General features: G+C 44.0%; 3 protein-coding genes across 3 annotated transcripts; 1 reads left to right on the top strand and 2 right to left on the bottom strand.

Moving 5' to 3' along the window:
• Positions 1 to 67: 67 nt before the first annotated feature.
• Positions 68 to 3,500, top strand: Rpn1 (regulatory particle non-ATPase 1). Its single transcript, XM_033486818.2, has 4 exons — positions 68 to 311; positions 499 to 1,226; positions 1,299 to 2,857; positions 2,938 to 3,500. Exons 1-4 carry the CDS (start codon positions 234 to 236, stop codon positions 3,237 to 3,239), a joined length of 2,667 nt encoding a protein of 888 aa, XP_033342709.1. The 5' UTR covers positions 68 to 233; the 3' UTR covers positions 3,240 to 3,500.
• On the bottom strand, positions 3,489 to 10,065 carry LOC117229899 (VWFA and cache domain-containing protein 1). Its single transcript, XM_033486816.2, has 10 exons — positions 9,473 to 10,065; positions 8,413 to 9,356; positions 7,961 to 8,326; positions 7,708 to 7,884; positions 7,152 to 7,621; positions 6,887 to 7,088; positions 6,566 to 6,812; positions 5,822 to 6,491; positions 5,358 to 5,736; positions 3,489 to 5,276 (listed from the first exon to the last, which is right to left on the bottom strand). The coding sequence occupies exons 2-10, from the start codon at positions 8,882 to 8,884 to the stop codon at positions 4,744 to 4,746; spliced, it is 3,516 nt and encodes a 1,171-aa protein (XP_033342707.2). The 5' UTR covers positions 8,885 to 9,356; positions 9,473 to 10,065; the 3' UTR covers positions 3,489 to 4,743.
• Positions 10,066 to 10,207: 142 nt separating this feature from the next.
• On the bottom strand, positions 10,208 to 23,349 carry LOC117229904 (prohormone-2). Its single transcript, XM_033486823.2, has 9 exons — positions 23,094 to 23,349; positions 20,675 to 20,795; positions 20,466 to 20,561; positions 19,977 to 20,136; positions 19,441 to 19,653; positions 12,966 to 13,067; positions 12,781 to 12,863; positions 12,434 to 12,684; positions 10,208 to 12,336 (listed from the first exon to the last, which is right to left on the bottom strand). The coding sequence occupies exons 2-9, from the start codon at positions 20,793 to 20,795 to the stop codon at positions 12,250 to 12,252; spliced, it is 1,113 nt and encodes a 370-aa protein (XP_033342714.1). The 5' UTR covers positions 23,094 to 23,349; the 3' UTR covers positions 10,208 to 12,249.
• Between the last annotated feature and the right edge of the window lie 16 nt (positions 23,350 to 23,365).

Raw genomic sequence — 23,365 nt, forward strand, 5'->3', positions numbered from 1 at the left:
GAAAGGATGCAACCAGTGCGACCACAGTGCATTTCAGCAGTTTTCAGTATAAGTTCGTAACCGTAACTATACTTTCTGCCTTCTGGGTTCTCGTTTATTCTATGTTCTATGACGAGTCTGGGTGACTCGCAAATAGTCTTTACGGTTATTCTATAACCTAAAACACTAACAACCCCCAAAGAAGCGAAAGGTGTCTGTATTTTGCATCCGTCGTATGAAATACTTGAAACAAAATGCCAGAAAGTGTTAAAGCGGAAACAAAGCCGAGTAAAGAGGTCAGAAATGGAAAGGAGGAAGAAAAAAATGAATTGGTGAGTTTCGATTTTTGTTCCACTGAACAGAGTTAACAATGAACATGACTGTTTTGAAAAGTATCAATGATTTTTTTTGTTATTGTTTACGTCTATGTATTACATATCAAAGAAATTCTATTATTAAGAAGAAGCAAATTTAATGTTGTTACATATTTTTATTTGTATTTAACAAAATACTTTTTAGTCCGAAGAAGACAAACTTCTGCAAGAGGAACTCACTAGTCTTGTCGAACGTTTACAAGATCCGAATGTCAGTTTACACTATCCCGCTTTAGAATCTCTACAGTCTCACATTCATGCATCTACCACTTCAATGACCAGTGTCCCCAAGCCATTAAAATTCTTGCGTCCTCACTATGACACTATGAAAGCTATTTATGATAAAATGACCAATATAAAATCTAAGGAATTGTGTTCCGATATCATTTCTGTTCTTGCTATGACTGTGAGCGAGGGTAGAGAATGTTTAAAGTATAGACTTACCGGATCTAAATTAGCTATCGGAGAATGGGGACACGAGTATGTGAGACACTTGTCTGGAGAATTAGCCAGCGAATGGGACGAGCTCACAGATGATGCAAAAGGCACAGGCAAAAAGTTAATTGCTCTTGTACATGAGATTGTGCCATATAATATGGCTCACAATGCAGAAACTGAAGCTTGTGATCTGCTGATGGAAATTGAAAGACTAGATTTATTAGAACAGTATGTAGACGAAAGTGCATATCAGCGTGTTTGCTTGTATTTAACAAGCTGCGTACCCTATGTAGCTGACCCAGAAAATAATACTCTGCTATATGCAGCTGCGAAATTGTATAGAAAATTTGGTCTATATCCACAAGCTGTGAGGTTGGCAATGCAGCTCAATGATTTGCCGCTTATCGAAGACATATTCGTCAAATGTACAGATCTGTGAGTTGGATCATTATTGAAATGTACTTTGTCTAAAAATAATAGTACTAAACGATTTCTAATGGTTTTCAGATCGGTACAGAAACAGTTAGCATTCATGTTGGGCAGGCAACAGATTTTCTTAGAATTGCCAGAATCGACACCGGAATACGAGGATCTGGTAGAGATTATGTCGAATTCTCTGCTAAATTATCACTTTTTAAATCTGGCTCGTGAATTGGACATAATGGAGCCAAAAACACCAGAGGATGTGTACAAGTCGCATTTAGAGAACTCCAGAGCACCCTTTGGTGGTGGTCAAGTAGATTCTGCTAGGCAAAATCTTGCAGCCAGTTTCGTTAATGGATTCGTGAACGCGGCGTTTGGTCACGACAAATTATTAAACGAAGATGGAAACAAATGGCTGTACAAAAATAAAGAGCATGGAATGTTGAGTGCAACCGCGTCTCTTGGCCTTGTGTTGCTGTGGGACGTTGATGGCGGTTTAACGCCGATAGATAAATATCTTTACTCGTCCGAGGACTACATTAAATCTGGAGCATTGTTAGCTTGCGGTCTGGTCAATTGCAGAGTTCGAATTGAATGCGATCCTGCTCTGGCTCTTCTTTCAGATTATGTTTTACATAGTAGCAACACGATGCGTATTGGTGCTATTGTGGGTCTCGGACTGGCGTACGCAGGCTCAAATCGTGAAGCAGTATTAGGTTTGTTGATCCCTGTGCTCAGCGATCCGAAGTCAACCTGGGAAGTAATAGGAGTAGCTGGTCTAGCGTTAGGCATGGTTGCTGTTGGTTCTTGTAACGCTTATGTTACTACGACGATTATGCATACTTTAATGGACAAGTCCGAGGCGGATCTCAAAGACACGTACGCACGGTTTCTACCTCTGGGACTTGGACTGTGTTTCTTAGGCAAACAAGAAGCAGCAGAAGCGATAATAGCTGCTCTGGAAATAGTACCAGAACCTTTCAGATCAATGTCAACGACTTTGGTAGAGGTGTGCGCGTACGCAGGCACAGGGAACGTACTCAAAATTCAACATCTGTTGCATATTTGCTCCGAACACTATGAACCGTCCAACGAGAAGGATGACAAGAGCGACCGAAAGGACAAAGACAAAAAAGAAGAAAAGGAAAAAGACCTCACGTCTAGGCAAGCGATTGCTGTACTTGGTATCGCTCTGATCGCCATGGGAGAAGAGATTGGCGCAGAAATGGCATACAGAACATTCGGTCATTTGCTACGTTATTGTGAACCTGTAATTCGACGGTCGGTTCCTCTTGCTCTTGGGCTTATATCAGTCTCCAATCCGAAACTGAATATACTAGACACACTGTCCAAATTCTCTCACGACAGTGATCCCGAAGTAGCTCACAATGCTATTTTTGCAATGGGTCTGGTGGGAGCAGGAACAAACAATGCAAGATTGGCTGCAATGTTGAGACAGCTGGCTCAATTTCACGCAAAGGATCCAAATAATTTGTTTATGGTGCGTATAGCACAAGGTCTCACCCATCTTGGTAAAGGAACATTGACATTGTCTCCTTACCACAGCGATAGACAAATCTTAAGCCCTGTAGCATTAGCTGGTCTTCTAGCTACTCTCATCGGTTTCCTGGATGTGAAAAACAGTGAGTTCGTTGGATAATTCCTTTATACTCGCCGATACGAAGCTTTTCTATAAGTGTAACGTTCAACTTTCTTATTGCAGTCATTCTTGGTCGCTCGCACTATCTGTTGTACACACTGGCAGTTGCCATGCAGCCAAGGATGTTGGTAACGTTCGATGAGAAATTGACTCCTCTTCCTGTTCCTGTGAGAGTTGGTCTTGCCGTAGACGTAGTAGGTCAAGCAGGAAAACCAAAAACTATTACCGGTTTCCAAACGCATACTACGCCTGTTCTATTGGCGTACGGAGAACGAGCAGAGCTGGCTACAGAAGAATATACTCCTTTAACACCGATTATGGAAGGTTTTGTAATATTACGAAAAAATCCAGACTTCGTCCCTTAACTAAAACGCTAATAACATAAACGGAAAATATAATTCACATTATACGTCGGTCTCTAGCGGAAAATATTATGAATGTTACTGCGTGTACACAGATGATCTCTCCTGATAAATAGCAAAATCCCAAATGACAACCAAAATCATGTTCATTTATTTTTGACCAAACGTTAGAAACAATAAAGCGAATAAACTTTCAGATTTGATGAACTTCCCTTTTTGTATTTTATGTATGGTAATAATAAAATTCACAACTTTTTAACGGCAGTTATATTTTAATATCGAAAATACTGATACAACATGTAAATCGTTCAAAAAGTAATTTGTTTTACATTTACAAGTTAGGAAAATATACAGTACAATCTCGGTTCACGGCATAAAATTCGCGTTCGCGGTTACAACAAATGTTGAACACCGTTGGCAAGATAAAGTTACGAGTAGTCATCGAGACGAGTGTATACAATGTAAGACTAAGAGACTACCCCTTAGCTCGTAATCATTTTAGCTGCAGAAAAGTCTTCGTATTTTCTAATGCGTACAAAAATGTTGGTATACACTTTTTTTTTAACGAGTGTCGCGATGTATAAAACTGTAAATAGCTTCGCAATTAATAACTACGGAAGTTTATATCGATCAATAAACTCTAATATAAAAAATATAATGCTAAGTAACCTATATAATATATAAATAATTACATTGTGATGTTTGTGTCCTTGACAGAATCTTTCTAAATACATTAAAAGACAAACTGTAAAGCGAGGTATCTCATTTAGTCTTGAACGATTTCGTTAAGCGTGAAAAAAATAAGATGAGTTTCTTATTATACATGATAATACTAAATTCATTAACAAAGTGCAAGATAGAGAGAGAGAGAGAGAGAGAAGAGAAGAGAAACCTGAATTACACAGTTTGTTTTTAATTTATATAAAAAATATATGATCATTTTATGACATTCGAGCACATTTACAATGATATGGACATGATAAACGATGCGACCTTAAAATTGAATGAAATCTTAGGTAGTATGATATACTATCTATAAAGATACTATAAAGCATATAAAATCAGATACGATTAAGATTTTATCGAATATGGCCTTAGTTCTCGTATCAGCTTTATAATTCGACGGAATATGGAATTCCTAACTTTTTTTATCATACAAAAATTGCATTAAAAAAGATTAATATATAGTCACGAGTACTTATAGTAATTTAAGTAACATTGAAATCATTAAAATACTGTTACTCAAGTATTTGTATTATCGTAACCATAAGTAATTACTCTAAACTGGTAATTGTCCTATGGGCTTATTATGTTACCTTGTAAAAAAAAAAACAATTATTTATAAACAATGTTATAAAACTGATGAACTCTGTTGCCAATAAGAAACTATTTTTTACATTACGGTTTATAATGTAGTAACAAGTAACTCTTAAGTATTTGTTCTTTTGAAAAGGAACAATAGTTCAGTACATAAAATTCTTTTCGTAGGATGTATCTCTTTACCGTGTTAGCAAAAGTTTGCTTCCATGTTGCAATGGACAGTGACAGGGGCTAGAACGTGGTGCGGAGATCCTAAGTGAGTTGTAGGAGACGGAAGACAAACGGATTGTCTTCTTAGATCCGATTCGGTATTGTTACCGACCAGCAACAGTGGCTCAACGAATGTTTGCTGTTCAGAGTCGTCATGAGGTGTCATTGTACTGTATCCATGATCGCTATCACCACCAGGCGGTTTTCTATAGTTCGTAGATACTCTATACGGTGATATGGGCGCTATACCGTCCCTTATAAGAGAATCTAAATTATTTTTCGTTTGATCCAGATCTATGGGTTCCGCGTCACCTTCTAGATGCGTCATACGTAAGATATCCGGCGACGTGTGAATGTGCAAACACTGATGCTCCAGCCCAGATTGTACAGAACGTAATCTATAACAAAATAACATGACTCCCAATATTAACAGAAACGCCAATATCCCTCCAGCTACCGAACCAACAGATGGCCATTCTCGTATTGCAATTTCTTCAGTCGATTGAGAATCTATGAAAGAAAAAAGAAAAAGATAAAACCATTATAAATGTTTGAAGAAATTATATAGTTATTCAAACGACTGTTTCTTACTATATGTTCCATCGTTGAGTGGCATGGACGATCCAAGAACTCCTCCAAAGCATTTCGACATATCGCTGCAGAATCCAACTTGCAAAGGCGTCTCTCCATCGTTGTCTACATGACACCACTGACATCCCACAATGCCCAAGCACTCATTCTCCGTCTTGAGTATCTTACAATTGATGGAGGGACATGTTTTTAGGTTTATAGATTGCGTGTAAGATATTTGCGAGCTACCCCCTTGCTCGTGCGATACTGGACATGGTTCTAAATCATGCAAACTATACGTGGTATAATCGGCACAGTTAGAGAAATATAAAGCACATTCGCACGGGCATTCGCATTCAGTTTGCTCCATTCTTTTACAGTTGAAACAGGAACGATCCCTCTGGGAAATAATCGATACATCTTTATAGCATACAATGAGTTTTCAATGATAAAGCGAGATCAATGAGAAACATAGTTTTACTTACTGTACTACACGGACAGAAAGCTTTTAGGAAATTACAAGTCACGTTGACTACACCCAAAAATACATTGGTTCCAGGTATAGCTGCCACTTGATATTTGACACAATGTTCACCGTGAAGTATATTTGTGAGAACCTCGTCAAGGGAGGTATTAAATTGATAGTACCTTTGTATAGTACCATTCAAGTAATTCGCGCAGACTTTTTTCTTCACGAACAACTCATGATTCAATATATCGTTTGCAACTAATGATTCTTTGTGAGTCAAATGTTGCTGCTCAACTTTACCCTCCAGCAGAGCTTTAGGTTCTAATAAGGCTGGATGCGATACCAGATATCCTTTGTCATCCATCAAAAAACATTTTACCGTAGACTCGTTGCAAAAGGGAAACATTTCTTTCAACAATCTCGAAATAAAACCCATGGTCACGTCCATAGATAAGACCGCTATAGCATCGTCATGAACAGTTGAATTGGAATTACGATGGACAGTGTGGCTAAGAGTAACAACATATCCTGATCCACCGGCTCCTAAATACGGTGGTGCGAAAATTAATTTCCCAGGATGTTCTAAAGCGTTTGCATACCATATTCTTCTTTTAGGATCATAGCCAGAGTCCAACATGATTCCCGGGAATACTTCTAAGACGCCACTCATAGTTCCAATGACGTATCTAAAATTATTTGAAATGATTTCTCCTATTTCCTGAAATTATTGTTTCAACGACATCTGAAAAATTTTAATTACCGTCGTATTATGAATTTATTTAATGGACTTTCTATATGTCTGCCTTTGAAGTACTCCAAAATTTGTGTCAATATTGCTACGTCTGGTTTAACAGAATGGCGAAGACCAGGATTAGCAAGGACTCCCGTTAGATCTTTCAAGTATGCCATATAACTTTGCATAGTTACGGCTGATCCCGCGTCCAACAATTTAAGCTGTTCCATTGGCGATTGTAGACACCATGGAGAAAGATAAACCACACCTGTGGCTAAAGATAAATATTCTTCGTTTAATAATTAAAATATATTTACAGTTTTATTTAACTATGGAGGACTGACTTACACAAGGTTTCAAGTCTATTGTTGTTAACACAGAGAATGCCTTTATCGGAGAGGCTTTGTATCAGCAAATCAAGACGATGATGCAAAATGTTTGTAGATAACATCGGCATCAATTTTGCAGCGAATGATGTGCTTTCATTGTTTATCGACGCTAAACATACTATCAAGTTCTTGTATGTCAGATGTTTCCACCGATACCACTTCTAAATCGTAAAATCTAAATTAACATAAGTTTTATCGCGGCAAATCTATAAACATTGAAGTACCTGTTCTCCTAGTCTTGTTTTTACATTCACAATCCCTTCATACTGCTCGATCATCATTGTCACAATCTCGGGAGTAATATTTTCTATATGTTGTAGTTTTACTTTAAGGGGTTGTTCCACTATTGTTTCCATTCGTGGAAAGTCTTTATGAATCCAAACTGCACCTTTGTTATCAAACAATACGGGATATACATTTGGACCAGCATTGAAGTATGTTATATCATCGATAAAATTTTGCAATTGAATATCCAGTGATATTAATGCTTTATCTGTGATTTGACCAATAGACAATGACATTGTTTTACTATACAAGTCGAAATATGGATCGGTTAAGTAATAATCTTTCTTATGTTCGTCGGAACATTTCAGGTCTGAAAATAATTTTGATATTTCATATGCTAATATATTTTGACTTGGAAGAACTACTATACTATCGTTGTATTCCCTTAGATTTATGTGGGGTTCCTGGTCTGTAAAAGAGCACAATACATATATTAACAATATAATGTGAGAATATAATATGTAATCATACAGAATTACAGCAAAACTAGCTGACCTGATAGAATTAGTATTGTTCTTAGGTATCCTTTCACCTTTCCCATAGAGATCATGTTGTTTATTTTTGTGATATGTGAAGTAGTTTTAAGAGTATTAGTCAGATGTATGAATACAAGTTCACCTTTAACATTCTCCACCAATTTGTGGAAATTCAATTCAATCGTGTCGTTGGTCTCTAGAAATTAAAAAATAAGTTACACTAATTTAATCGCCTACTTTTTAAGTTATATAATTAAAGAAAGAAACCGTACCCATTCTTGATAAACTGTGAATATAACGTGCCAGTTGAAATTTATTAATGTCTGTAGCTTTCAACAAACCGTCTTTACAAAATATGGAATTATTGCTGGAAAGACCAACGACATTAATGTAATCCATTTGTGACAGCATATCGATTATTCTTTCTGCTGTTATTTGAGCTAAAGTAATGTCTCCTTCGGACATAAACATGCCATGCTCGAATAATAAAAGTACATTCTTCTTTGGACAATATTGTGATAATAGAAGGGGCCCGATGTTGTGATCGGAACTGTAAGATCCACATATCGTCGCAGGGTACATAAATGGCAGTACATGTATATTCTTGAATTCTTGGTTTCTCAATACGATTGCAAGTACTGAAACATAGTATTCATAAGAATACATCTCAGAGATTCATACTTGATGGTAAGGATCAAAGGCTATAATGAAATGCATATTATACCTTGTGTTATCTGTGAACAAAAATCAGACAGTTTATTGGATACAGTATCCAATCCTCCGATAGCAGAGTAGGTAAACTGATCTTTATTTTTGGCTAGAATCGACTGAACAACGTCGTAGCTTTGCTTGAGAATCTCAACGTAGGACAATAGCTTGTTGTTCAGTTTATCCACCAAGAAGGATAGCCTGGTGTTCAGGCTGCCGGTGGCATTTGTGAATTCCATTGCATCGAGTATCTGCTGAAAGGATGTCAAACCGAGTTCCGCGTCCGTAATCGAGCGAAACTCGTTTGACAGGCGAATCACGATGTCCCTTAGGCATGTCCCGTTCAGTGGTTCCGCGTTCACTTGTTTCCGCGAACTTTTGCCGAACTGACAATTCACGTCACTGGTCGAATTATTTTCGACCGAAGCGGGTAGAATCGCTAGTACTATCGCAACTAGTCCAAAACACAGGTTCCTCTCGACAATCATTCCGTTTTCAAACTTGACGCCTATTCTATGTTGTAACCTTAAAGACTCGTTATGGCGCCATAATGACCACCAACCACCACAAACAAGGTCGACAAGTGGAAACCGGGACTAGTAGGACAAAGTATTCTTATTACTTTCTAATTGAAATACAATCGATCCGTTCTCGGTATTCCAGATAGATTTCGCGGTTTTCAAAGCCCACGGTTCTTCGGTTCTCTAACCTTTCACTTCGTCTTGTATATTAAATTGATCTATGTACAGAACTATAACTAAAACGGCGACTGCAAATGCTACTTGAAGGAAATGTGTTCACTCGGAAATCGTTGGATCGAACTTATTTTAGAAGTTCGATAAATTCCATAATTAAATACGTAATATCGTATTGTAAAGCATTTAGTTGGTATCTTCGTTAAGTATATAATTCATCATTTTTTTTTTCAATATCCGTGAACAATAAAGTTTAATGCGAAAGCTGTTTAACAACAAAAATGATATTCCAGTTTAGCTAATACGAAATTAAACAATGTTTAATCATTGTTAGTCATTAATGTTAGTCATTGTGAATATTAAAAAATACGATGTTTCTACCTTCTGTTTCATTTGAATATTCAAATGACGATTGTGCAACTGTCTACGATTAGCCAGTAGGGGTTGTTCAAAAACCATATTTTATAGTATGAAGTTTGCTTTTAACAATAATAGCACATTACTTTATTAATCCCAATTTGGACAGCGATTGACAATATTCGAAACTTTACTTAACTTTACCGTAGCATGCATTAACAAAATCTTAAAAAACTAAAATATTCAACATTCAAAATGCTCAAAGCCTTGAACAATATAACCAACCGAGTAAGGACAATTGGGATAGTGGTAACTCTTGTGGCAAAATCATGAAGCTTCATTCAGGATCCGTATAGCGCCAAGCCTCCAGAGGCTTAGTGGCAAAAAGCTCAAACTGTTAATCATATTATCGACAAACGATTGTATTACCGACATTGCTCCGTGAATAATTTAATAAAGTCGCGCCGAATTGCCTTTCCTGCAAAACGCGGCGCGAATCATTTGGCCTGATAGTTGATATTGATATTGATAACTAATTAACTATATTCCAAATACACGAGAAATTATTATAGGCGTGTTGCTGGAGCTCTCCCCTTAGTTTTCGAATCATAAAAATGAAAATAAAATTGAAATCATGTCGAAAAATCTATATTCTATGAAGCTATAGGTGAACGTTCTTCAGCATAGGGAGATTGCAATTTGAAAATAATTGGGATAGTATACTAGACGCTGTAGGCTATAGGAACTAATACGTTTGAATAGAATATAGTTATTTATTATTATTGTTGTTATTATTATTATTGTTATTATTATTGTTGTTATTAATATTATTTCTCTTTTATATCATTTTACAATATTATATATCGTTCGATCAAAAGCACCATGGGTTTGAAAAATATTTACGGCGCACGGGTGACACACGATCTCTTCTTCTTCTTCTTCTTCTTCTTTTGCCTCTTCCGTTTCTTCTATTACGTCTTTATGTTTTCTCATCGATTTTCATCGCCGGCACAAGTTTCTCTTGTTCCTTTCCGTGACTCTTTTTTTCGAGTTTTACATTTTGATTTTGAGACTGCACACGTATATAGAATTCGAAAGTTTACACGTTTAGACGATACTTATTAAATAGTACGCACACATAGAATCCATTGTAAAGTAAAACGGTCGACGGTTGGCCGCTGTCGAGTATGTTCATAATAAGTAGTTGACGTCGTTGAAACGGTGTTCGTTAGGACTGAGAACCGATCAACATCCACAGTCGCAGCCAATACTACACCTTTGATCTCGTCAGCGTCGTGTATAAAACTAAAATTCGTCGCACATAAAAACGTATGCTCTAAAGTACAGAATCGGCGAACTTCGACGATCATCGTCCCATCGAAAAGTGACTACCTTCTTGAAATTGATAACAAAAGGTACACCGAGAACAATATACCATTTCATCAGAACAACGTCCCATATAAAACGATATTCAATTATTCTCGTATCAGGATCAATTATCTCTTACAATGTATTAAGCTCATTTGGACGCTGATCGAACCATCGAGTAAATTACGACGACGAAGGGATTCTCGTCCATTGACTATCGGCTATCGGCTGTGGTTATCAATCGGTGACCGTAGACACGGCTAGGAAATTAATTGACGATTATAACAGTAAAAAGTCTAGGGGAACGTTTAGTCGGAGCGGGATCGGAGTATAAAGCGTGAATCGAAATAGAAGATATGTCGTTTAGCGTTTCGACGCCGAACGATCGGCGTCGAACCGTTTCCTTCTACGCAACCCTTCCCTTTCGACTATTGTCCATCCTCTTCTCCCTTTCTCACGGCCTTCTTTCGGCTCTCTCTCTCTCTCCCGATTATTCTATCGTTATTTCTTTCTTCGGTCTACGGAACGAGTTTCCTCAATTGCTCTTGCTCCAATTGTTTTCCATTCCCTCGGAGTCGAGCCGTTCAGAAAGTTTGTACTTGGAGCATCTTAATTTCCCCTGTCTCGGCCTCTCGAAGACCGTCCATTCGATCCTAAGCATCATCTCCATCGGATAAAAGAAAGCCTGCTCCCGGTGTAAACCGAGCGCCCGAGGAATAGTTTGATTCGAATACTATTTATGATCGTTTAAAGGATTTCAGTCATGGCGCTCGCGCCACGGTACGCTCGGACCTTGGCGTTTGCACGCGCCAGGAGTTTAAAACGCTGCGAGCAGCCCGGAACACGACCTCATCGTTCGAAGCGGAAGGATGCGCGAATGCGCGAGTGCGCGAGTCGGCGAGAGCGCGCCGAAGTGCGGCGACAAGAGACTTTTCATCTGTCTCAGAATCTTCGCCCTGTCTTCTCTCAGCGGCGCCCGAGGAGATCGACGAACATTCGAGCGCCGTGGTCACACGATTCCAGCGTTCTCCGTTCGACGCTCTTCGGCGTGCCCCCGCGAAGCGAAAAAGTCTTTTCGAGCACCGTGTTTTTTTTTTCTCTTAAAGTATATAACGAGTAGTCTTTTCTTTCTTTCTCTCATCCTTTCCCGCCTTTCCTGTTCGCCGGCGAGCTCGCCGTTCGCCGCGCGCACAACAAAGACAGAACAGCGAAAAATCAAAGGTTCCCGTGTGCGCGGCGCGCGCGCGAGTCTCCGAAATACGTCAGCAGCCGGTGTCCGCGTTCGATCCCTCTCCCTGGATCGCCTCCTCCCGATCTCGATCGTCCTCTCTGCCGCTCCCCCGAAATACGGTAATTTGCTAATTTCATTCCTGGTCGGCGTCGTTCGGCTCCCGTGTTCGGCTTTCGGTGGTCGAGTCGAGGTCGGGCCGAACTTAGTAGACCAGACGATGCTGATACGGGAATCCCCGTGTCTGCGAGCTCATCTGGTACTGGCCGGCGCTCGAGTACGGGTCGTACGTCTGCGAAAAAACAACACGGGATTCTTCTTCTTACCGTCCGACGAACCTTCGACCGTTCCGTATCGCCGATACGAGTCGAGCGAATCGAGCGACTCACCTGCGACCGTTTTCTGGTGACCATGAACCTCTTCTCCGGGGCGTTGTAGTAAGTCTGCTGGGGATAGACGACGCCGTACTGGGGGCTGTCCGCGTATTGGGACGCGGATTCGAATTGTTGGCCGTACTGGTTCCCGAACTGCTCGTAGTAGCTCGGCGGATGGGTGCGAACGATCCCGATGTCGGACGGCGACAACGAGTCGACGTTGTAACGGCGAGGCGGGTACATCGACGAGTCCATCCAGGGTAGGGCTGCGAAGACAATTGGATCGATAGTATGAGTAATTAATTGCTCGTAAATGAATCGCGCTAGAACCGCGTCGACCAGCAAATATCATCTCGGCTCACCGTTTCGCGGGTCCTCCTCCTCGAGAAGATTGCCATCCTCGTCTATGTTCTCGTACTCCTCGTTCATGTACTTGTGCCAGTTTCTAGAGTGAAAAGAAGAGAGAGAGAGAAAAATGAGGAGATTGGCCGGGCTACGTGCTACGGAGGTGTACGCGTTCCCTCGTAATTAGCGGCGAAGTTCTTACCGGTTGCGACGCTCGTTCTCCCATAGGGACAGGAGGGTCAACACTTCCTCCGGATCGATATTCACTTCCCTCTTGAATCGCGGCTCTTGGTAAATCGGCACGCTGGAAATTACCATTTCCACGATATAGGCACGATATAGGTGTGAGTTCGCAACGTTCGTTAGAATCGCTCTAAAACCACCGTGGTAATATCAATTTACGTCCTCCTCTGGTCGGGGACAGGTAATAGACCAACCAATCGTTTCGATGCTCCGTCGAAATGCGGGAAATTCTCCCTAATCGACGCTCAGATTGTACATTGTTACCGTTTGTCAATAACTATAATAACCTACAAATAATATAATAATAATATAATAATAATATAATAATAATATAATAATAATATAATAATAATATAATAATATAACCTACAAACGTATCTCCTTTTTCGAGCTTGTCCATTCCTGTGCACGATCGCTCGGATCAATTAGGGAGAATTCGCTGTACACGCAGGGTGTCCCAAAATTATGGTTACTTCCGGGAAATGCGGGGTTCCCGAGGTTATTCGAAGTAAGTTTTGTCTTTGGCGAAAATGGAATCCGCGGCTTTGTTTACGAGTCACTGACGATAAACGCCGACCAATCAGAGACGAGCTCGGCCCGCGCGTTCTGTTGTCATTGGCTCGACCGTCCCGCGCCAACTGATCTCGTCCTCTCATTGGTCACTGTTTTCCGTTAATAATTCGTGAACAAAAGCGCGGTTTGCATTTTCGCCGAGGAAAAGGTTACGTCGAATGATCTCGGCGAGCTCTCGTTTCCCGGGAATACCATCACTTTGGGACACGCTGTATACGTGATCCAGATTTCGAATACGAGAAACGAGGCGTTCCAGACATTCGAACCGCGTTCCACGGTTTCCAAACGATATCGGTTTCCGATTCGGTTATCCGAAAGCGGATATCCTTGTATACCCGACAGTACTCGAATGACAACGACGCGCGCGTCGCAGGCATCGCATTTCGACGAAACGGACACGTCCGACAACTAATTTCGCAGAAACAAGCTGGCTGCTTCTAAAAGGCCAAACGATATTTCAAGGAGAATATCGGCGTATCGAAACGATTAAGGAACGTAGTCGTCGTCGTCGCGTCTGGTAACGACGATCGTTCGACGAAGTCTCGGGGCATTTGTCGTGGATCCGACAGGATGTTGTCGTAGGTCGGGTCCGCGCGGAGCATGCCTGGTGCGCGCTTGAACCGCGAGAAGACGCGAGGAGACGCGGCCAGGATGATCGATACCACGGTGTAACACCGGGGCTAATGCCGTCAGCTGATCCGACCGGTCGGCCATATGCCGAAACGAAACCGACCCGTGCTCGTCAGGTGGTTTCATTCAGCTTTCTCGCTCGGTGCCCGCATCCGACTATGTACACACCTATACCGGTTGCACCGCGGCTGGTCAAAGAACAGTCGTCGTCGTCGTATTTGTCGAACTACTCACTTCGCGAACCGTCGCGTGTTCGTCAATTGCGATCTCTCCGGTCGCTCTCCTGTCGGTGCAGCTCGGAGGGAATCCAATTTACTTATCGATCGTAGATATCGTCGGAATCCTCGCTGCTTTCCGTAAGATCGCGGAGCAAAGAAACGGACGGAAGACTCGACCGATCTGTATTTCCTGTATTTCCGATTCCGTTGTCCATCGAGGGGACGACAACGGCGTGTAATAACCTAGAAACCGGGGCGCGGACTTTTATGCGAAATCATGACGCTTGCGATGTAAACTGTTCGCATTGATCGCAGGATACAGCAGCTACGTATATACATTTATTTATCGTTTTTGTTAACAATTTTAACACGTAGGATAGAAATACAGTAAATTCTCCCGAATTTTCCTTCGGCTTGTAAGCTAAAGTGGAAGAGAGGAGATACGATTGTTCGAGTTTCATTTTCATAGTTGACGATTGCCGACGATTATAAAAAACGAGGTGCAAGGCTCGAATAATCTCAAAAATTGTCGATGCTTGTTTACAAGCTGAACGAAAATTCGTGAGAATTTACCGTACAACGGTGCTCGTATATATTCTTCGAATATCGTAACTGTACTGTATTTAACCTTTTAGGTACGGCTGAGTTCTGCGCGAGGCTATTTCTTTGGACGGCAGATGATGTGTACTGTACAGAGTCTGATACTGTATATTCTGTCTATATATACAGAATGTCCCAAAAATGTCTCGCAATCCGAAAGTGGCGGGTTCTTCAGGCCATTTGAAGCAACTTTTTCCTTTACAAAAATGTTCTCCGAGGCACCGTTAACGAGTTATTAATGAAAAACAGTGACCAATGAGAGGCGAGCTCGGCTGGCGCGAGGCGATCGAGCCAATGAGCGGAACCGGGCTTCGTGCGCTGGTTGGCTGGGCCGCCTCGCGTCAGCCGTACTCGATTCTTATTGGTCACTGTTTTTCGTTAATAACTCGTTAACGGTGCCTCGCAGAAAATTTTTCTAAAGGAAGAAGTTGCTTCAAACGATCCGAGGAACCCGCCATTTCCGGATTGCGAGACATTTTTGGGACACCCTGTAGATTGTTGTAAATCGATGCGAAGACAAAAGAAGTGTGAAACAATGCATACAAGGACAATTATTTGATTCAAACGACGAACGAGTGAGCTACTAGAGAGCAAGCCACTATAGTGGCGCGACGGGCCTAAAAGGTTAAGCTACTCGTTGTAAATCCATAAAATCCTCGGCCCGGTAACAACAATCGGGAAATCCGTCGGGAAGGCCGTCGATTCGATTTCGCGAGGCGTCCGGGCACCGATGCTTGGGCGGCACGTGACTCGAACACGGATGAGGCAAAAGAGCGACAGGATCGACCGGGCCGGGGGGGGGGAAAGGGCTGAAAAGCGAAATTATTATGCTTTCCGCGGAGGCTGGACACGGCGACTAAGCTAGCTGGCTATTCTCGTCAGCTGATTGGCCGACTGATATGCGCGATATGCGATACGAGGCACGAGATACGCGATCGAGCAATAGTCGAGAGCCTGACCTACTTTAGCTCGTTGGCTCCATTCAGGTTTTCGTAGACCCACCCCGCTGGAAATGTACCCTATTGCGTCACGGGTATCGAACGAGCCCCGATCGCTGCGCCAACACGCACACACACACCGGCAAGCCGCACGCCCACACGTACGCCCACGCGACGCCCACACGTTCAATGGTGTAACCAGCGCATGCAACACCGTCGGGCGCCTGCGTCCCCGATTTCCACCACAATTTTTCCGACGGCCGTTAAAAATTTATGGTCCAGAGAGAAATGCGGAACGATCTCTTGGTTTCTTTTCTCCCCTGTTTCTGCGTTCCTCCGACGGACGACGGCCCACTCGTCGGAAATATCGTCCACCGCCGGTATCGGTTTCGCTGGCGCAACATTCTCACCCTGGCAACCGGTTCCACGTTGTTTATTTTATATATGATTATTATTATTATTATTATCTTATATTTTATATATTTATATTTTATTTTATATATATATATATATATATATATATATATATATATATATATATATTTTATATCTTATATTTTATATTTCCGATTGTAGAGCATCTCTCGTAGGAAACGGTCGACTAACATTCTTAATTCAAGCTGATTTAAGCTTAATTTAAGCTTCATTTAACATGTCTTTAAATTCTGTAAATGTCTGTAAATTCTCCCTAATTTTCCTTCAGCTTGCGAATCAAAATGGACAATTTGGCAGTTCGAGCTTTGCACCTCGTTTTTATAATTGCTGACGATCGGCAACTATAAAAACGAGCCGCGAGGGTCGCGGTTATTATTGCTTCCCAAATTGTCCATTTTTCTTTGCAAGCTGAAGCGAAAAATTCGCGAGAATTTACCGTAAATTCAGTCACGTAATTCCTGCAAAGCAGGGGTGGTGTTAAACCGACCGATCGACCGCGCAACAATTCCTATTCGCCCGCCGATCTGACATCAATGTTCATTTCAAAATTTAAACTTATTCTCGGCTTTAAATTGCTACTTTTCCTATGATCGCTTAACGCGTACGGATGTCTATAATTAAAAAAAAAAAAAAGGAAAACAGGTCTCGCCCGTGGCGATCAAAAGTTTACTACAAAGCAACTCGTGCTGAAGATTTTCAGTGCTCGGCGGGTTTAACGTTAAATTAGATCTCGTCAAGAATTTCTCGACAGCCACGAACTCCGGCCGGGAAATCTCTCCTAGAGGTTCCGCGAGCTCGAGAAAATTGGTTCCGCCGGCGAGTCCGTACGTGGGCGAGGAGCAGGGGCCGCGGGGGCACGTGTACACGCGTGTACATTCGCTGGCGGACAATGCTGACCTGTGACATTTATTTACAGGTCAGACGATGCACACCCGGCTAGGCGGCTAGGTTCGCGCGTAAAAATAAAGGTTTGACGCAAGGGTCGGCCGGCTGACTGGAAAATAATTAATTCATGCTCCGACGTAGAGCGGGTGACGTCATCGCGTACGTCATACTAATTAATGACGCACCGTTTCCCCGTCAGCGGGGATCGCTATAAATACTCGGCGACGTCGGAGTCTCGGTATCCGAACCGATCCGATCCGATCCGATCCGATTCGATCCGATTCGCGATCGGAAGCGACGTTCTCTCCTTCGTTTCCGCGAGAGTGCTCGCAAAACCGTGGACAATAATATCGGAAATTCTTCCGGGTTCGTCGCAGATCAAAATCGTCGGTCCCGATCGCTTCCGGTGTAAATGTCCGTCACGACTCCGACGATAAGAACGCAAAGAAATGATACGCGAAGTTTCGCGAGAAACGGGCACATATACAGTAATGTCTCTCTGATTGACGCTCAGATCGTCCAAAGAAATAGACAATTTGGGAAGAGGAGATACGATTATTCGAGCGTTGCGACTCGTTTTTATAGTTACCGATTGCCAACGATCATAAAAACGAGGTGCAAGGCTCGAATAATCGTATCTCCACTTCCCAAATTGTCCACTTTTGTGCACAATATGAGCGCGAATTAGGGAGAAATTACTGTACAATAAATTCTTCCTAATTGACGCTCAGCTTGGACAATTTAGGAAGAGCAGATACGATTAGTCGAGCCTTGCGACTCGTTTTTATAGTTACCCATTTTTAACAATTATAAAAACGAGATGCAAGCCTTGAGTAAATGTATCTCCACTTCCCAAATTGTCCATTTTTGTGCACAATATGAGCGCGAATTGGGGAGAAATTACTGCACAATAAATTCTTCCTAATTGACGCTCAGCTTGGACAATTTAGGAGGAGCAGATACGATTATTCAAGCCTTGTGACTCGTTTTTATAGTGACCCATTTTCAACAATTATAAAAACGAGCCGCGAGGCTCAAATAATCGTATCTCCTCTTCCCAAATTGTCCATTTTTGTGCACAATATGAGCGCGAATTGGGGAGAAATTACTGCACAATAAATTCTTCCTAATTGACGCTCAGCTTGGACAATTTAGGAGGAGCAGATACGATTATTCAAGCCTTGTGACTCGTTTTTATAGTGACCCATTTTCAACAATTATAAAAACGAGCCGCGAGGCTCGAATAATCGTATCTCCTCTTCCCAAATTGTCCATTTTTCTGCGATCCGATTTTCACGATCCGATTAGGGAGACATTACTGTAGATCGGATATCTGTTGAGGAAGAAATATTTCTCGTTGAACCGTGGGTCGAGAAAACGTTACGCGGGACACCCGGTATGCGAGCGGAGGGTAGGGAAGAACGATCGAGGGGATCGCGAGCAAACACGGCTGCAATTGAACGTTTAGCACGAAGTCGACGAGAGAGAGTTGTCCCGGAAAAGGGAAGGAAGGCGCGAGGAGAGCTGAAAGCTACTCGACGTTAGGCGGCTCATGATCAGCCCTCGATAACGACAGCCTCCCCGAGTCGCGTATCGAACGACTCGACACGACCCGCCGCGACTCGACTCGACTCGACCCGTCGTCCCTGTCGAGGGCAACGCCCTCGTCGGACCTCTCATCCCCATTCAGAAGGAGCGTCGAGGAGAACGAGGGACGACGTCGTCGAGCAACCGCGGAACACGAGTTTCTCAATTCAACGACCGCTGTCCTCTTCCACAGGTGAATTCGTTGCCGCGCGCCCACCCCGGCCCACCCCCAACCACCCCTCCCCCCCGGAGACTTTAACACGGTCAAACTGTCTCGCGAACTACTCTCCGCAAGTTCAGCCGACCAATTAAAAACTCTGGCTGGCCGTTCCCGAGTATCCGGTGCCGTGGCTTCGGGGGGTGGGGGGAAACTTCGAAAGCTGGCACGCGATGTCGGGGGCGAAATTTCCGCTGGAAATACTCCCGTCGCGTTCGAAATAGATCGCTCGTTGGTATATTCGGCCCGCGGAACGTTCTCCAAGGTTTCCAAGAGCGTTTCTACGAAGTTCGCGAACGGAAGACGAGGCGAAAAGGGGGGGATGGATCCACGAGTGTGTTCGGCACTCACCTTCGCTTGACCTGCGACTGCACCGACTGCTGGGTGGACGTCTGGGTGGCCGACTGATAGGATGCGGTCACCGGTTTCACGGTGGTGGACCCGATCGCGGCTTTCTCGGACCTCTTCCGGCGGTCCTCGTTCAGATAGTAGCGCGAATAAGGCGGCACGTCCCAGATGTTGGACACGTCCTGGCCCAGCTCGTTCACCAGAACCTTTCCGTAACTGCGGCACGACGGTTTCGCGATGAGTAAAACGGTAAATTCTCCGTAATTGGCGCCGGGACGCGCGGAAGACTGGACGATTTGGGAAGAGGAGATGCGATCGCTCGAGTCTCGCGGCTCGTTTTTATGGTTTCCGATTGTCGAGAACTATGCAAACGAGCCGCGAGACTCGAATAATGGTGTCTCCTTCTCCCAAATTGTCCACATTTCGGTGCGATCCGAGCGTCAATCGGGGAGAACTTGCTGTGCCGCCGCGACCGGAGACAGCTCGATCCTTTTGGGATCCAGAGTCTAGGATTCTAGAACTTAGATTCGTGGACTTACTCGTAATTCTTCTCGAAATTCTTCTCGTAATTATTCTCGTAAGGGGAGTAGCTGTCGCGGTCGTAGAGATTGTTCGAAGGCATCTTCGAGCGAGCGGCCTCCTCCTCCGACAACGCTACCTTCAGCCCGCCGAGACCCGAGGAAGGCGAGAGCGGTGTTCCTGCGAACAGAATTCGAGAAATATGTTTGACATTGTGACATTGTTCCTTCTTTCGAAACGGCCGAAGATAGAAAACGAAAGGAAAAGGTTCCTGTCTCGAGTCTTTTTAAGTCTGCTTTTCTGTTCCTTTTTATTTCTTTTTTCTTCTTTCTATTTCTTTTTGTTCCTGCATTTCATCTGTCCTTGCGTGACTGATACCATATTATTACTCTCTCTCTCTCTCTCTCTCTCTCTCTCTCTCTCTCTCTCTCTCTCTCTCATTGAAACAAAAGGTTCGTCCCGTTGATAAATAAAATTATTATTATTATTATCATTATTAATGAAATTACTCTTTTCAGCGTTGGACGCGTAAGTTCCAGGAGCGCTGGCTTCCGGTTGATGGTTCTGCTGGTTGCCGAACATCAGCATCTCCTGCGCCCTCTTGGCTGAAAAACGATCACAACCAGACGTTAAATCGCGAGATCACGAGATCGCGTTTAAATCGCCATCGAACGACAACGAAGAGGATCGATCCCGGAGGGTGGCTGAAGGCACTTACGTTTCGGTCTCATGGTCTGCTCGATCTTCTTCGCCATGGTGTCCTGCGCCATGTTGGTCGGCAAGGCATCGGCCAGCGAAACGACGGAGTACAGGCTCAACAGTCCCACCCACGCGATCATCTGAAAAATCAGCGAGTTTCCCGTGTGATTCCAGGGACTTTTCTCTTGCCGTCCGGGCCGGTTCGTTCTTTCGGCTCTGCGAGCAGGGAAAACGGGGACCGGCAAATGAGCGGAGGAGGGAGGGGGGATCGATGCGCAACCCCGTTTCAAGCGCTTTTTTTTATCTAGATTAAGAGCGTCGTTAGCGTAAAGTGTTCCCGTTGGCGTACCGGTCGAAGTTTACGTTGAAACGAAGATAGCAGGTCACTACGAAAGAAACTTAAATGTCACATAATGCGAAATGTCAGGAATCTATTTCCATTGCACGTGAAAAATTAACGGGCATACCGTGTCGCGGTTGCTATAAGAGGTTGCGCCGATCCTCCGGTACCATTTTATCGCGATTCGAACGGTCGCTCGGCCGGAATCGAACGACCAATCCGCGAAGGCGAAGGAACGCCGCGTCCCGATCGACCGGAGCAACTCGCCGGCACCGATTTCCCACCCCTTCTTCTTCTTCGTCGCCGGATCTCGCTGAAAATCTCGGCGAACTTTCCCAGCCGGCGAATTTCAGCGGCTCGACGTCGCGTTCTAAAATTTTACCGGGCAAGTCGATCGACGTTCGAGCACACCGAGATCGAACAGATTCCGCGGACAGAATCGCCATCCGACGTTCGAACCGTGCAGGGTTGGTATCTGGATGGAATTCCGATCGAGTTTAGGGGAGGCGACTGCGGGACTCGTCGCGGCGACGACGAGCGAGCGGAGAGATGCTGCGACCGGGTTTCGCGAGATACGAGGCCCCGGGATAATGAAATTACAGCGCGGTCGCGATTAGTTCGCGACGCTGGCAACGTTGCGACCAGTTACCGGCAATTAGGCGTGCAATTAACCGAGCCCCGAGGCGGAATCGCCGGCCTCTAATGGTCACCCTATCGGCTCGAAAATGTCAGAGTTCGAAGGAACGCCGCGGCCCCCTCCCCCCGGTTCCCGCAACCTCGTTACGATTAATTGACAAACCGATCCGGCGTTAGTCCGACTTTCGAGCGGCGCGATATACGCTGGATATGAAATAAATTCAGCGGCCGCGAAACGCCCGGCCGTTCCGAACTCTGGAAAAGTTGCCGGTGGAAAAGTTCGCGAATAGTTTCGCGGCGATCGATCCTGTTCGCGCGGCCGGGTAATTACGGCGAAATGCTCGGCGTGCGAATCGGTCGCGATTACGTTCGCGACCGGCGGCGAATGTCGGGGCGACGCGGCCGAGAAAATTCCGAGGGTCGCGAGAGTTTCGAAATTCGAGCGCCGTTCTCTGGACGAAGAAAAAAAGAAAAACGGCCAATCAATCCGGAGGGATTCCGCGCGAACGGATTGGTGTCGCGGGCGGACCGAATCGAAGCGTCTCGTCGCGTCGCGGCGCGTCGCGTCGAACGAAACCGGATATAGTAGACCCAGAAATCGCACACTTGTTGCGTCCGGGAACACTATAGTCGTTTCTTGCGTTTGTGTACGCGCCTATGCGACCATGCGACCCGCAATTAAAGATGCATTTCATTGACCGTTGCCTCCATTGAGGAGCCCCGTCACGCGCGCGGTGAAGACGATCGCGTTCCGGAACTGTCCCGTCCGGGTTCCGTCGCGGTTCCGGGCATCTCTTCGCGACGAACGGTGCCGCGTCACCGCGGAAAACACGACCGATAACTCCCCGCACATTTTTATGCCTCGATTAACGTTCCAACGAGTTCCGAAAATTCGACGAATTCGAGCGAAAATTGCAACGTTTCTAACCGATGCAAAAAAAAGGAAAAAACATCGAGATCGCGGAAAATAAGATGTTCGAGGAGGCGAGAATACGTTCCGGTGAAACGGTAAATCGCGATTTAAAAAAGAAACGAAAAAAAAAGAGACAACGAAACGACGATCGAAACGGTGAAAATTGCGATCGCGCGCCGAAGATCGTACGTAGCGTATATCGTATCGCGAAGAAATTTCCGTAAGCTAATCGAGACGGTAATCGGCCTTAAGCGAAATCTATTCGGCAGCCTTCAATTATGACGTTATCGAAATTACATCGCGATCCGCGCGATACCCTGGCATTTCTATGAATAGCACGAAACCGAAACAATTTTAGCCGCGTTTTATTATCCGACGGAGAAGCAACGGATTAGATCGATCGGGCCGATCGATCCTCGGATTCCCGGCTGACCGAAAGACGAAGAAGGCCGCCCCTCGCGGAACGAAAAAGCACATTCACCCCCGAACAAACAGAAAAGAACGCAAGAAAACACATTGACAAATATCTGAGAATATTTTTTTCTCTACCTTTCTCGGAGATGTCTAATTTCTTCTTTGAATCGTTCCTCTCCCTATCTTTCTTTATTTCTCTCTCTCTCTCTCTCTCTCTCTCCCTATTTGTCTACTTGTCTTTGTATCTCTCTCTCTCTCTCTTTTCCTTTCTCTCTTTCTCTCTGTCTCTACGTTTGTCTCGCGAGAGCTGTTCTCCGAGAATGCCAGAGAACTCGTGTGCTCGGCTGATCGAGGCAGAATGAACGTCGGAGCTCGTCGGGGCGACTAGAAAACCGGCGCTGGAGCGT

Source organism: Megalopta genalis, chromosome 2, assembly GCF_051020955.1.
Source record: "Megalopta genalis isolate 19385.01 chromosome 2, iyMegGena1_principal, whole genome shotgun sequence".
Classification (NCBI taxonomy): Eukaryota; Metazoa; Arthropoda; class Insecta; order Hymenoptera; family Halictidae; genus Megalopta; species Megalopta genalis.

Bases quoted from the DNA above. Each gene is read 5' to 3' on its own strand.
- LOC117229904 (XM_033486823.2), bottom strand. From the start codon at position 20,795: ATGATCGCGTGGGTGGGACTGTTGAGCCTGTACTCCGTCGTTTCGCTG. The intron at 12,685-12,780 runs GTGAGCCGAGAT...TTGTCTTCGCAG, and splicing joins GGAGGAGGACCCGCGAAACG to CCCTACCCTGGATGGACTCG. The intron at 12,337-12,433 runs GTGAGTCGCTCG...GTTTTTTCGCAG, and splicing joins TCACCAGAAAACGGTCGCAG to ACGTACGACCCGTACTCGAG.
- Rpn1 (XM_033486818.2), top strand. From the start codon at position 234: ATGCCAGAAAGTGTTAAAGCGGAAACAAAGCCGAGTAAAGAGGTCAGA. The intron at 312-498 runs GTGAGTTTCGAT...AATACTTTTTAG, and splicing joins AGGAAGAAAAAAATGAATTG to TCCGAAGAAGACAAACTTCT. The intron at 1,227-1,298 runs GTGAGTTGGATC...AATGGTTTTCAG, and splicing joins TTCGTCAAATGTACAGATCT to ATCGGTACAGAAACAGTTAG.
- LOC117229899 (XM_033486816.2), bottom strand. From the start codon at position 8,884: ATGATTGTCGAGAGGAACCTGTGTTTTGGACTAGTTGCGATAGTACTA. The intron at 7,089-7,151 runs GTACTTCAATGT...TTTACGATTTAG, and splicing joins AAACAAGACTAGGAGAACAG to AAGTGGTATCGGTGGAAACA. The intron at 6,492-6,565 runs GTAATTAAAATT...AAATAATTTTAG, and splicing joins AATAAATTCATAATACGACG to ATACGTCATTGGAACTATGA.